This window comes from Eurypyga helias, unplaced genomic scaffold, assembly GCF_000690775.1.
Source record: "Eurypyga helias isolate BGI_N326 unplaced genomic scaffold, ASM69077v1 scaffold12245, whole genome shotgun sequence".
In the NCBI taxonomy this organism is placed as follows: Eukaryota; Metazoa; Chordata; class Aves; order Eurypygiformes; family Eurypygidae; genus Eurypyga; species Eurypyga helias.
This window is the reverse complement of record NW_010252106.1, coordinates 29,308-43,986: the sequence shown is the minus strand read 5'-3', so window position 1 is coordinate 43,986 and position 14,679 is coordinate 29,308. Positions and strand designations below refer to the sequence as shown.

At 39.4% G+C, this 14,679-nt stretch overlaps 1 protein-coding gene across 1 annotated transcript in view; it reads right to left on the bottom strand.

Annotated features, from left to right (window-relative positions):
- Positions 1-72: 72 nt before the first annotated feature.
- Positions 73-14,679, bottom strand: part of SLC4A7 (solute carrier family 4, sodium bicarbonate cotransporter, member 7) — a gene marked incomplete at both ends in the record, with an annotated part of 38,846 nt that continues 24,239 nt past the window's right edge. Inside the window, 11 exons of the mRNA XM_010152240.1 lie at positions 73-170; positions 890-1,021; positions 1,378-1,551; positions 1,988-2,056; positions 4,433-4,684; positions 4,939-5,100; positions 5,559-5,672; positions 6,647-6,808; positions 8,725-8,830; positions 13,327-13,572; positions 14,121-14,254. Of these exons, the coding sequence (XP_010150542.1) occupies positions 73-170; positions 890-1,021; positions 1,378-1,551; positions 1,988-2,056; positions 4,433-4,684; positions 4,939-5,100; positions 5,559-5,672; positions 6,647-6,808; positions 8,725-8,830; positions 13,327-13,572; positions 14,121-14,254 (1,649 nt within the window). The remainder of the gene's footprint in view (positions 171-889; positions 1,022-1,377; positions 1,552-1,987; positions 2,057-4,432; positions 4,685-4,938; positions 5,101-5,558; positions 5,673-6,646; positions 6,809-8,724; positions 8,831-13,326; positions 13,573-14,120; positions 14,255-14,679) is intronic.

The following is a 14,679-nucleotide window of genomic DNA, read 5'->3' as shown; positions in this document are numbered from 1 at the left end:
CATTCTATGATTCTATGAAGTTACAGCACATGATACAAACAAACTCTTAAAAAGACCATAATTTGATTATACCTGTATTTCAGGGTTTTTACAGGAAAATCCAAATTTGCTTCTCCATATGTAAGGTGTACGCTTTCACTGTCCCCTGTCTGAAGCATTCTCTCTGCTTCCTGTAAATCCCAAACAAAATGTTTATAAAATTACTCATGCAGCAGAAGTCAAAGACTTAGGCTGACAGTTCATTTTCACAGGGGTAAGAGGCATTTCCCTGCAGGTACTGCAGTTTAAAAATCTTTTTCATTAGAAATGCTTTATGCATGTAAGGGGCATGGGGGGTGGGGGAAGAGGGTGTTAGAAGTTTTGTAAGGAAGTCAGCTAGCTGGTGTGCAGTCAGGTAATACTTTAATGGAAAAGTTATACAAGCTGCATTACTGTTTTATTGGTAACTAGTGGTTGGTTTTAACTACAGGTCTGCAAACACACACAACCAAAAAGTCCCTGATATGATGAACAGTCTTGTGATTAACTTCATCAGGGTGAAGATCCCTACTCCACTGCTTTTCTCCCTCATCCACATCCACCTTCTAACCTGATGAAAGGCAAAGAAAACAACATCTTGTGCTAAAGACTGCTTCTTTCCACTTTGCTTGCTAATGTTCATCACAAATAAGAGTCACAGTTCATAATAGCATCACTGAAAGAGTAACTTTTACTTGATTTAATTGCTAGTAAGAGTTCCTCTCGTGTTCAATCTCATTAGTAAATAATTTCAAAATGTGTATTTGGTAACAAGATCAAATGCTGAGGCCACTTAAAAAAAAATCTTAAGTCTCACTAAGTATTTTCTAGTAATTTACAACATGCTTAATTTGATTGTTTTTACACTTACTGCTTTCTCTTTTTTCTTTTTGTCATCTTCTTTCTTCTTTTTACTTTCTGGCATAAGATCATCAAGCCAGCTAAGCTCTCTTTTGGTGAAGCATAAATCCATGAGCTTGCGAATGAATACTAATGCTAGAACCTTAAGGGAAACAGAAATTAAATAATTTTCATGAAACTATTCAAATAAACAAAAATGCACACACACTTTCAATATATTCTGGACCTTTAACTGAAGCCCTTCTTGTGTTAAGATAAAGCTAGTGGTACCCAAGTTTAATTTCCACTTTCAATAGCTATCCACAACTAAATTTGCTTATTTTCAGGAAATGAAAAGTCCTTGTATTTCAAAAGTGTACAGCTTGTACTACACATTCCTTTGTTTCTTTCCCACTCCCTGCCTTCTTTAGACAGCAAATACATACCGAAGGGATCCTGGATCCCTGGATGATGCACGTACTCTTGGAAAATTATTAACTTGTAAAACAGATAACTTACCATCATAGGGAAAACAACAGCAGCTGCAGAGGCTTTAATCACCCACAACAGAACTAGACAAGTGAGCTGAACAACTGTAAAGATATGAACCTTCCAGAGAGGCACGTAACGTAGATAAATCAGGTCAGGTTGATGTTTGGCAGGCATCCCAAACAGTTTTATACGGTCAAAAAACTGTATTAAAAAATAAAATGATACTTCAGTTAATTATTTTATTCCCCATGGGAAGGAAATATAATATTTTCAGGGGACTCCAGAAACATAAATTAATCCCAGATAAAATACTAATGAAGGGAACTGAATATTTAAGGGTGTGGGGCTGGGGCTGTTCTGTTTGGCTGGGGTTTTTCTACCCCTCTCATTACCACTACAATATTTTAGAATATTTCAGAAAATGCGTTGTTCAGCTACACTAGTAAAATAATAAATTCAAAAGAACTCAGAAACAAAGGCACAACACAGTATCTGAACATGACACTCAGGAAATCACCCTACATACTATGCAGACAATAGGGGCTAACACTGTTGCTCACATAAAATAACGTGTTAGAGCTTCCTTTTCATACAGTGTTGAACAAAAGCAAAATGCTCATTAAAAGTCAGACTTTACCTGGATGCCTTTTAATGAAGATACTCCCATGTAAAGGAAGACACCATATAAAACTGGCATTGGAATAAACTGGGGAGGAAAACACACCCACACAGTTACTTGTGGAATCAACATGGCATAACACAGCAATCCATATTAGTGAAAGACATGGACCAAGTAATTTTTTACCACATATTTTACTTAAGTGAAATCTGTAAATGCTGAGGGTTTTATTTATAGAGAAAACACACATATCGTTGAGCAGCAAAAAATCTATAGCTAACATGGGTACCACAAGGATTAAAAAAGTAGTTAGTCTTGATTGCCCATTCATTACATCTTCTAGGTTGTAATCCAGATTTCTATTAATGTTAAGTATGCTGCTTTATGTTGCTATCTGACAGGACTTGTACTGAGACTATCAACCCCATGAAACTGACATATGAAGTTTTACTTTTGATCACCCTTCCAGTACCTCAAGGGCTCTACAAGGAAGCTGGGGGGGACTTCTTACAAGGGCATGTAGTCATAGGACAAGGGGTAACAGGTTTAAATTGAAAGTGGGGAGGTTTAGATTAGATATCAGGAAGAAATTCTTCCCAGAGAGAGTGTTGAGGCACTGGAACAGGTTGCCCAGAGAAGCTGTGGGTGCCCCATCCCTGGAAGTGTTCAAGGCCAGGTTGGATGAGGCTTTGAGCAACCTGGTCTAGTGGAAGGTGTCCCTGCCCATGGCAGGGGGGTTGGAACTAGATGGTCTTTAAGGCCCCTTCCAACCCACACCATTCTGTGATTCTAGCATTTCTGCAGCAGATGAAACAAAAAACCTACTATACCTATTGAGCTATAAAAATATGCTAATTATTCAGGGCTAAATTTTGCACCAGTAAGATGATAAAGTTTACTAAATTAATTAAGTTGCACAACTCATTTCACTGCCACTTGCAGCAACCCTCTGCAGTCTGCAAGCAAAGCTTTCTTTGCTCCTGAATTCATGGAACTCCTTCGTAATTGACAGCCATGATAAGATCCAAAATCTGAATGAAAACTGCTGCTATCAAGCTTGAACAAAAGCCTTTACTGAAACCTAAATTGTGTGGAATAGAGCTATGCCTTCAGGATTCATTACTGCTTATGTGTGTGTGTATATATATCTATATATAAAAGTTAGTGTCTTCACTGTAAGCTCTGTAATTTGATAAGCTAGTACTTCATTTAAGTTAACTCCTACTGCATTAAATCAGGATAAATCCATACGTGGAACAAAAGTACAGCAACCCACAGCTGCTAGGCTTTGTTCTCCTTCCTTCTTTCTAACAATAAAAGCTATTCACATTGAAAAAGAAAAACCTTTCACAAAGACCAAACAGTAATAATTCCATTCCTTACCCTTGGTTCCATAAAAAAATAAATGTATTAGTTTCAAAGAATCAGCTGTTAAGATGCGGGGTAAAAATCTAGCTTCAGCAATCGGCACCTTTATCTTTTGCTTGTGAGCAACAATAAAACCATTTCAGTATTTCTGATTCCTATCACTTACAGTATACAGCTGAACTCTTGGTAGCTTTTCAACCAGAGACTGTGAAATCTGAATCCTCATTTTTAAATAACTGCTACTGCCTTAATGTTGTCAGACCTTTACATTCTTTAGCACATAGAAACAAAGAATTTGTAATACATAAATAATTACTGAACTACAGCTGTGCTTTCACAGCTATATTTCTTCCCAATATCTCTTAAACAGCCATTAAAAGCTGCCTTTTTGTGAAATGATCTATCTGTCTTTCCACAGATTTTAAGAAGTTCTTTAAAGGTATCAGCAATTTTGCAATTTATGCCATATCTGTTATTTTGGCAACAAAAGCTTTTCATTTCTCCTTTTAATTACTGCATTTGAAAGAAGGAAGCAGAAGTTGAACTGACTTTACTCAAATCTAAGCAAAAACTGAAGAGAATGGTTTTCTTCCAATAAAGTCTTCAGCACATCAAAAGAAGTTTAATAAGGTTAATAAGAACAAGAAGTGAACAATGTCACTTCTGCTGATCAGAAGTTAAACCAGATGTTTCTGTTTCTTCTACTGTATTATTTTACCTCTGACCATGTAATTTTCTATCACACTCCTTTTCCCTCTCCATTTATGCAGCCACAAAAACTACAGAAGAACTATTTTTGGCAACACGGACTTGAGAAACTAAAAAATAGCTGACAAGAAAATCAAGTAACATGGACAAAGATTGCTTTCTTCACTACTCACTACATTTCTAACTTACTCAGGTTTCATTTTCTTACATGTCCCCTCATTGCTTCTCTTCATCTAACACCTGCTGTCAATAACGCCATTTGAGAATGAGTCCAGGCATATTTTACTTAACATAATAAAACTTCCTAACATTATGAAATGCTAAGTCACAATATTAAAATCAAAAGCACAAATAACAAAAATATTTTGGAAAAAAACTGTCTTTTACCTTTAACACTGAGGTCATGAACACTGACAGCCCCATCAGGACAAAAATCATCAATCCTGTCACTCGTTGCTCCCGGATTCCCAAAAACTTGGGTTGCTCTCCTGGTGCTGAGCATTCAGATTCAACTTTCAGGCTATTAACATGACTTATAGACAGGACAGTTGCAGCAACAAACCACGGTAAGCCCATGATAGAACAGATCCCCAGCATAACACCAACCATCAGCAGATCAAGATGATAACCACAGCCTTTCTGTAAAATTAAGCCAACAAATCATTTTACAAACTTCCTATTCATACGATACCATATTCCTAAGTTAGTAAATAAAAGATAACTACAAAAGGTAGATACTTTGAGTGTCCAGAAAATCATATTTGCTCTTTATTAGTCAATATATACATTTATTTAGCAGCTGTTGGTAATGTTCCTTAGACTTGCAGAATTAATTTGATTTAAAATAAAACTTCAATTACACTACATTAAAGTTTTATGAAAATGACTTTTACCTTCAGCTTATGCTCTTTCCTGTTTATAATAACAGCTGTTATTTGTTGATCCATGAAAATGAGAATGGTACAGAGTAAAGCAGGAACAGCAGCTATCAAGAGCGTCCACCAAGGATTGCTTCCCAGAGGATCTATGAACCATCCTCGGTCTTTTCGGGTGGGCTGGAAAAAAACCCACCACAAACCAAACATCAGTGATAAGAATTAAATGACTAAGACAAAATGCAGATTTTATTGCTACAAACAGCTACAGCTAAATAAACAGATAACTATCCTATTAAACATGTTTATATTTTTTTTTTCCAATGGCTCTGATCACAAGACTTATTCAGCTATTACATGTGAATGTGACATTTATATTAAAAACAACAGATCTATTCCATTCCTTCCTTTCTGCACAGGTACACACAAGAATGCTTCCTTTTCAGCAATATAGTATAAAGCATGGTCTCTTCTGTCAGATGAGACATACATCCAAAACAGAGAAGGCAGCTTACTTCAGCAACTACGTTTTAAGTAAGAAAGATAAATTTCCTGTTTCTATACAATTCAATTGTTCTACTGTCTGCGAAACTGCAGGCATTTAAAATGCTAAGATTTGTAAACATTCCATTTCTTACTTCAAATTTCTCTGGAACATGAAGCTTAGGAGAAGGTACTCCTACAAGATAGTCAATCAAAACCATGATAACTATGGTCAGAAATACTGCAAAGTCACTGATGGTTGAACGCACCTATAAAGAAAAGACTTACGTTAACGCTTGCTTTTTCATCATTGTAATCTGCATGTATAGAAAGACAATTTTCTCCCCTATGAATAGTGAAGTCTGTCTATATTATACCACACCACTGCACTTATATATATTTTCTATTTTTATTCTGAAAGTTAAGCTGCCTGCCAGTACAGCATGAAGTTTCAGAAGGTAGGCATTCTGTACAACTGTTCATGCAATTATCTCATTTTAAATGATGTACTGCAAGCAGCAAATTACTTCAAGTAACTCTTGACTCCTCTTCCTGTCCTCTCAGCCCTACTGGGATGCTGGGCCATCACAGCTAGTCCGTTTAGCTGATTCCAGTAACATCACTGAATTGTTCCAAAAATCAGTATTCATATATTTGATGTTTTAATACACAGGAGGCGAATAATTTGTAACAGACTCAGGTTATCAAAGCTGACTTTAGGAACACATTGTTGGGATGAGATGAGGTTTAGAAAAGATCTAACCACTTTATTTTGGCTAGCAGAAGTAAGATGGGTAAATCAGTCCAAGGATAATCACTATATTCACCTCGATTACAAATAGTAATTCCCTGAGGAACTGATCAGAAACCTTCATGCGCCAGCAGTTTGGGGAAAACAATCAATTGTTCTGTACATCTAGGTGAGGAAAACAGCAGCAGTGTTATCTCTCCAAATGATACCTGGCAATACCCATTAATATGGGGAGACAGACTGCTTAGGTCTTCTAGGGTTTAGAATATTTTCTCGTTAACTATAGGAAAGTAGAAGGTAAGCAATGAATTTTCAGCAGCCAATTTATTTACTGTTTTCATTTTTGGTACGAATAGAAAAAGAAACTAAAACCATAAAATTAGCTGTCTTAAATCTCTCAATAAAAAGTTCTGAAGCAAACTAAAAAATTTAACTCTGTTAAGTTATACCAGTGAATTTACCACAAGATACTAATACTCTAATCAGAATTACCTTTGTTGGGAAATAGCGTTTGGTCTTGAATTGCTTAAGGAAAGAGGAGAGGAAAAATGTTGTAAAGAATAATATGACAGACCAGAAGAGAACATCTGGAATATATGGTCTGTGATGGCCACAAGCTGATCCACGAAACACACCATGGAATTCTAAACATTCCTGCAAAGAGAAAAGCTCCTTAAATTTCTGTTTTATTCATTCAGTACATTCAAACTAACTTGTAGCCTTTTGATACTAGAGACATCTGAGAACTTTCACAATCCCAAAAAGGGGTTCTTTCCTTCATCACTACCTCATCCTGAAATGTCCAAAACATGTGCTGTCTGTTTCACAGGAGCCACAGTATCCATCAACAATTATTTCAGGATGCCAGAGTGCTGGGAGGTGCCCAAAAGAAACAAATCCTTCATAATTACCTCATTTCTATTCTATTCTATTCTTCATTTCTATTCAATTTCTCAAAGCATCACAAAATTGAATGCATAAAAGAAGACTGAGGACTAAGCCCAGGAAAAGCAGAATATCCAACATCAACTTTCAAGCTCAGAATGTTTAAAAAAACCATTTATCCTCAGTTTCTCCCACCTCTTTATTCTTGACTTAGTTTTATCCTGCTACAGTTAATGGAAAAGAAAAAAAAAACCACAACACTATATTTACAAAATGAAATTACCCTAACTGTAGAAAAAAAAAAAAGGTAAGTAGAAAAGCATAGTGAATAATGAATTTGAATAAAAACCACAGACAATCCCTATCCAAAAGGCTCACTGAAATACAAAGTAAAGAAAATAGGCACGTGGAATACAAGTACAAGGAAACAACAAGGCAATAAATCAAATAGTTGGAAGCATCACTGCCACAACCTAGTAGTTAAACAAGTTAAGTAATCGAAAACTGAACTTAGGACAAAAGTTCTCCCCATTAGCAATCTACTTTGATTATACACCTCACCAAATTCTGGTCAGTTCTGTATCTCTGGGGAGACTAAAGATGCTTAAGAGAATGAAAAGGTATACAAAATAAATAACAAAAAGAAATATAAAATGCAAGTTCAAGAGAAACTACCATCCTAGGTGATTATGGTAGATGAAGAGCCATTGGTGGTACACAGAAAACACTACAGCTAACACCAGAGTTCAGCACTGAGGCTTTTCATAGTACTTTCGCTGTGCAAAACACCTTTTACTTTCAGTGTGAACATCTAGGCTCACACGCAAGGACAGCCCATACACAGCTATCCACTGCCTTTCCAGATAGCCTAGAATGGCCACAGTAGGCACGTGCAGCTAGCAAATGCAATAAAAGATCTATAGCAGATCCAAATAATTCAAGATTTAGGGGGAACCAAATGCCAGTGTATGCACAGCGGTTGCAGACAGTTGCATTTAGGCAACTGAATCCCAACCAAAGAAATACTAACCAGCAAACATGCTTCTTCCTAAAAGACTACAATATCACTTCCACATGGTAACTTTCCTCCTCTTCACCTACTCACAAAATCAGATTTTTTTTGCAGGTAATGCTTTCAAGCTCATTCCTCCAAACAGCTCTTCTCCTTTTCTTTTCACCTTCAATTTTCCAAATAATTTTCTTCTTCCAATCAATGTTTAGGTAGCTCCTTTGATTCTGTTATAGTTTTATACCAACATCAAACAAACTAATGAGATGTGTTTGCTACCACACTTCAAGCGCAGATTCCATCTTCACATCTTCTTAAAAATCTTTGGTCATCCCTTCCAGGAAACTGAAGGAAGCAACCTCCTGTTTATTCCCCTCATCATATTCATCTGCACATCAGAAAGATGACTGTTCTACCTACCAGGATTAGAGTGGCTACCTCAAGTAGGCATTTATGATATTAGCATTTACTGCCATGGACTCACTCATCCAAATCACTACAGTGACTGTTTAAAGCCTTATGGGATGAATGAAAGAGTTCAAAAATACAGTTTTGAAGAAAAGCGTCCAGGTTCAAATTAAAAAAAAGAAACCAGATGAAAAACATTAATCAAGGCTGGTCACTTTTTTTAATACGTACATACAAATACACACACACAGAGCTTTTAGATACTCACGGAAACTGTGAGGTTACTCCATGCTATATTTTCCACAGACTTATTCATACTCCTCCACACCTGCAAAGTTTCATTGCTGGGTGTCTCAGGCTCAGCACACACACATCTGAAAGGAAGGAAAAAAAAAATAGTAATTTACATACTTTTGAGCCCTATATGCCAAAATGCAGCAATTTGCAGCAACTTCAAAAATCCCGAAGAGGTTAAACCAGAGTTTAGCCCAACCTTCTATGAAAGAAGCAGAGTATAAGATTCCTCCTTACATGACATGAACTAGGATTATTGCAGGGGAGGAGGCGGGGGCAGATTCAGATGCATACAGGGAAATAAAGAATCAAAGAAGCCACTGCTCAGGAGGTTTAACAGATTGGACCAAAACCCCAAACTATGTATTTTAAAGAAGCAGAAGGAAGCAATATGTTGACTTCACTATATGATTGATCTGTCAGTTTTTAAATACAATGACACGTGAAAAATAAAATTAAATAGATAATATATGTGGACTACAAATTGTGAATAAAGATGAAGATAAAAATCCAAATGACACCCCCTTCCAACAACGCTACGCTAAAATATATTGTGTTATTCCTAAAGATTTCTATGTAATTGGTCTAATTTGGTTCAAATAGTTTTCTATGGCTGTGTATAAACTAAGGATTTTTGATTTCTATACAGCATAACATCCCACAAGGATTCAAACTTCAATTAGTCCTACTGCACCCCAGTGTAAGAGAAAACAGAAACTGAAATAATTGTTTTAAAAAATGCGGCAGATGACAGTTTCAGCAACTTATTTTCACTTTTTGAACAAGTGTCCCTCCTCCTGCAGTGGTTTGCAAACTTGGACTGCAGAATCCTTTCTGTCAGACTGACAGAAGCACACATCAGTAAAAACCAAACACTTTGAATATTGATTTAATGGGATGTTTTCAGATAAAGTTATTCAAGTGCACCAAACTGTAACCTTAACGTGTAAACATTTACGTAGAAGAGGAGAAACAGACAGGCTGTAACATGAACAAGCATGCCGAAGGAAGTGACAAATTTCTCAATGAATGCAATAAAGATAAGATGCCACCATGTAGGTAAGTGGAAATCCAGGCTCTGGAATAAAAAAACCCAGAGAATCTAGGAGTATTTGAGGCTGCCTCCTTGCTCACTTACCTGAAGATGCTTGTGCGGCACCCTCTTCCCCACTGGGGGAACACAGGGAGGGGGAAGAGAAAAAGAAAAAAGGCCGTATTTCCTGCAACTTTGTTAAAAAGAAAAAAAAAAAAAAAGGCCAAACCAAAGATGAAATCTGTGGCACGTTATGGAAGATGTGTGACATCTCACAGAGCTAATGCAAGGAAATATCACACCCTACTCTGTCCACCCTCATGGCCTGCCGACATCAGCAGAGCAAAACACAATCAGGCTGGAAGACCTACAGAACAGTTTCTGTCAGATACTGAATTTAACATGCTCACATAGGTGTCCAGTGAGGTCCCAGAGCCACTGAAACAGAAGGATGAGCTGCCAGGAAAAAGGGGGAATTAGGAAGCGAGCGTACTCCCATGGACCACTCGTGGCAACGCAGCCTGGTCTTAACAGCTGTTAAGACAGGAAAGTGAGTGTAAATGACACGAGAGAATGGAATACTAGAGAGTGTGTTTGCCCAAAACTGATCACACTTAAGATGATAATCTGGGGCCCCAACACAAGAAAGTTATCAACTGGTTGGAGCAAGTCCAGAGGAGGCCACAAAGATGCTCAGAGGGCTGGAGCCCCTCTGCTATGGGGACAGGCTGAGAGAGCTGGGCTTGTTCAGCCTGGAGAAGGCTCCCGGGCGACCTTATTGCACTTTCCAGTACCTGAAGAGGGCTACAAGGAAGTTGTGGGGGAACTTTTTACAAGGCCTACAGTGACAGGACAAGGGGGAACGAGTTTAAATTGAAAAAGGGCAGATTTAGATTGGATAATCGGGAAGATATTCTTCCCAGAGAGGGTGGTGAGGCACTGGCACAGGTTGCCCAGAGAAGCTGTGGATGCCTCATCCCTGGATGTCTTCAAGGCCAGGCTGGATGAGGCTTTGAGCAACCTGGTCTAGTGGAAGGTGTCCCTGCCCATGGCAGGGGGGTTGGAACTAGATGATCTTTAAAGGTCCCTTCCAACCCAAACGGTTCCGTGATTCTATGATGATGACCATCAGCTGAATTAAACAGTAACAAAGGAACTACAGAAAGACTTCTTTTTTGGAGGTGAGGAAAAAAAAATACATTAATCATCCCAAAAGGAAGCACCCAAGAAGCATGAATGTTTATAATATTGAGGAGAGATTTCGGAGTGGAAACACAGTAGTTAAAACCAGAATTCACCCCACATGTGTCATGACCTCTGCGTCGGCCAGGCAGAGCAGCCGTCCACCCTCCAGCCAGGGACTGACTGCAGGGTGCAACGAGTGGGGACACTGCCACCTCCGGTGCATGGACGTGGCCTCACAGGGGGCTCCCTTACCAGCAAGTGGCTCCACAGACTACAGAGAACACCACAGGTACAAATAAATATACACACATCTCCAACAGGAGGGGAGCACCAGCAGAAGAACCTCAGAGATGGTGTGTGACTGTAACCCACATTAGCAGGATCTCCTCCATCTGTGAGGTGTCAGCTATTAACCCAACTCATTGTGTCTCATGAAACTATACTATAAGCTTGAAAACTCCACACTGAGCAGCACAAGATCAAGCAACATTTCAGCGTATCATCAGAAACTAAAAATACAGCATCAAGATACATGGTATAAGAAGTACTCGGTGCTAATTTCACCATATAAGCAAACTCTTTAATTCAGAAGTGGTACGGCCACACACCAAAAGGTAGCATACAGGTTTGTGTGGCAAAGTTTTGGTAGCAGGGGGGGAAACAAGGGTGGCTTCTGTGACAAGATGCCAGAAGCTTCCCCTGTGTCCAACAGACCCAATGACAGCCTGCTCCAAGAGGGACCTGCTGCTGGCCACGGCTGAGCCCATCAGTGATGGTGGTAGTGCCTCTGGGGTAACATGTTTAAGAAGGGGGAAAAGTTACTGCACAATAGTTGTAATTGGAGCGAGAAAAATAAGAATGTGCAAGAGGACCAACATCTGCTGACACCAAGGATCAGTGAATAAGGAGGGAGAAGCACTGCTTCAGGTTCCAGAGCACAGATTCCCTGGTAGCCCATGGTGCAGCCCATGGTGAGGCTGGCTATGTCCCTGCAGCCATGGAGGGTCACAGGGTAGCAGAGACCCACCTGCAGCACAGAGAGGACCCCATGCCAGAGCTGGGGGATGCCCGAAGGAGGCTGTGACCCTGTGGGGGAAGCCCAGGCTGGAGCAGGTTTGCTGGCAGTACTTGTGACCCCACAGGGGACCCGCACTGGAGCAGGCTGCTCCTGAAGGACGGGACCCACGCTGGAGCAGTTCATGAACTGCAGCCTGCGGGAAGGACTCACATTGGAGAAGTCCATGGAGGACTGCATCCCATGGGAGAGACCCCACACTGGAGCAGGAGCAGAGTGTGAGGAATCCTGCCCTGAGGAGGAAGGAGCAGCAGAGACAGTGTGTGGTGGACTGACCACAACCCCCAGTCCCAGTTCCCTTGTACCACTGGAGGGGAGGAGGTAGAGAAACAGGGAGCATAGCTGAGTCCAGAAAGAAGGGAGGGGTGCAAGGAAGATGTTTTAAGATTTGGGTTTTGGTTTTCATTACCCTACTCTGATTTGATTGGCAGTAATTTGAATTAATTTTCCCCAAGTCCTCTGTTTTGCCCATAAGAGTAATTGCAGAGTGATCTCCCTGTCCTTCCTTCAATCCATGAGCCTTTTGTCATATTTTTTCACCCTGGTCAGCAGAGGAGGGCAGTGACAGAGCAGCTTTGGTGGGTACCTGGCCTCCAGCCAGGGTCAACCCACCACAGGTAGATAATGTACAACTGCCACAGAAGTAAATCAAATTTAAAAAACCAAAACAAACAAAAAAAACCCCTACGTAGCTTGCTTACTGCATTCCTTAAATGAAATGAAGTTATTTTTGTACCGATAGCTACTGTGATGAACAGAAATAATAGTTCTGCTTAGTCAGGCAAGAAAAAAGGCTGCGTGGTATTTTCTATTACTCTCCTTTCTCTCAAAAAATAATTTTTTAGAAGTCACATATTCCCCATAATTACAGTAGAAAGCAACACTGTTTAAACATGTTAACTTCCTATTCATAGCAAGTGAAAGTTGAAGCAGGTCTTCATGCCTCAGCTACCTGGAAATAATCCTCACCCAGGTAGTGTAAACTATCATCATTTCTCAAAGTGGCAAGGCAGAACTTCTGTTCTGACCTTTAATGAAGCTGCAATTACAGCAGGCATTGTCACAGCCCCTCATCCCTTCCCACCACCCATAGCTAACACAGAAAATTCAATTCCACAGCATCCTGAATAGAATTTTTCTGAGGTTTCTCATGCCCGTACCACCCCCAGCATTCCTCCCAACCTTCCATGGAGAGGCACACATTGCAGTTTGGTAAACCGCGTGTCTCTATACCATAAACATTCTCCCTATGCATTTTACTAACAGACAAACTTGATACTTACGAATAAGAAGTCAGTTTATCCAAATCAATGTGCATATTGAAGGCATACATTTCTCCCAAATCAAAAAGCTTTTCCAGTGCCTCATAAATAAATATGATGCATATAAGCGCTGCAAAAGCTTCCTCAGTAAATCGAGTGATGTAACACACAAGGCTGCTGGCATCTGTGGCTACAAGCACTATGCATAAAAATGCAGTCCACAGACCAATGCTAGTTCGCAGGGAGAGGTAGGAAAGATCATAATCCCTGTGTGAAGAAAGAAACAAAAGTATTAACTGAGCCAAAAGTCACCTATATTCTATTTGAAAACAGATACTGACATCAAGCTCTATAATAGGTATTCACCACTTTTCTCATCCTTGATGTTAGTTCTGAAGGAAGCAGAAACTTTTCTGTCTCATCTTCCATCAAAAAGCAAAGCAATGCTGCAATGTGCTTCTAGGACTGAGGGTGCAGCTATCTAGCTTGGGAAGCATCATGGGGATGATCTTTCCAGAACCATCCACATACTTTCTCCTAGAGGGCAGATCCACCCGTTTACCCCCACAGAATCAAAGCCAACATTTCTACACAGTCAGAATGCAGTAAGTCCTAGCCACTTCTTGTCACCAATTGCTTAATTAAGGCTCACTGGTGCCTCAGTTTTGCCAAACCACATGCACCTCTCCAACCCTTGCTGCTGCATTTGCATCTTCATGGACATCCACTTCCAGCACACATCTGCTCTCAGTCAGCTACTCTCACAGGCTAGAAAGTGAGAAAGTTCTTGAAGGTAATGCAAAAACATCACTTACCTGCAAAATTTAAATAATATTTTTTCAAATACTAGAACTGGTCCGGTGCTCCCCAAAATAGTAAGAGGTTGCCCAGCAAAGAGAGAATAGGCAATCCCAGTTAATGAGGCTCCAAAGAGAGACTCTATTGCACTCTGTTTGGGGGAAAAGAAACTGCTGTAATGATGCTGCCTTTCAGGTTAATATTTTGCATCACATCTGTACAAATACAGTTTTAAGATGCATTAACTTAGAAACAAGACAAGATGTAAAAACATTGCAATTAATATTGATGTTTGAGACAACAATAACACAGTTTTGCAGTAACAATACCATGGACAAAAGATTTTGAAAAACTTCACTCCTGAGAAACATAAAGCCATCCAAAACATCACGAGAACAAGTTACTAGTCCTGCTAGCTATAGAGGAAAAACATACCAACAATTACTACAATTTTTTTAAAAAAAGTTACTCAAAGGTTTATGGGAAGAATTATCTGTCTCTGTAAAGAAAATATATATATATAAATATATTGCAACATACCTGTACCAAAACATGATACGGTGTGCCATATCAAAC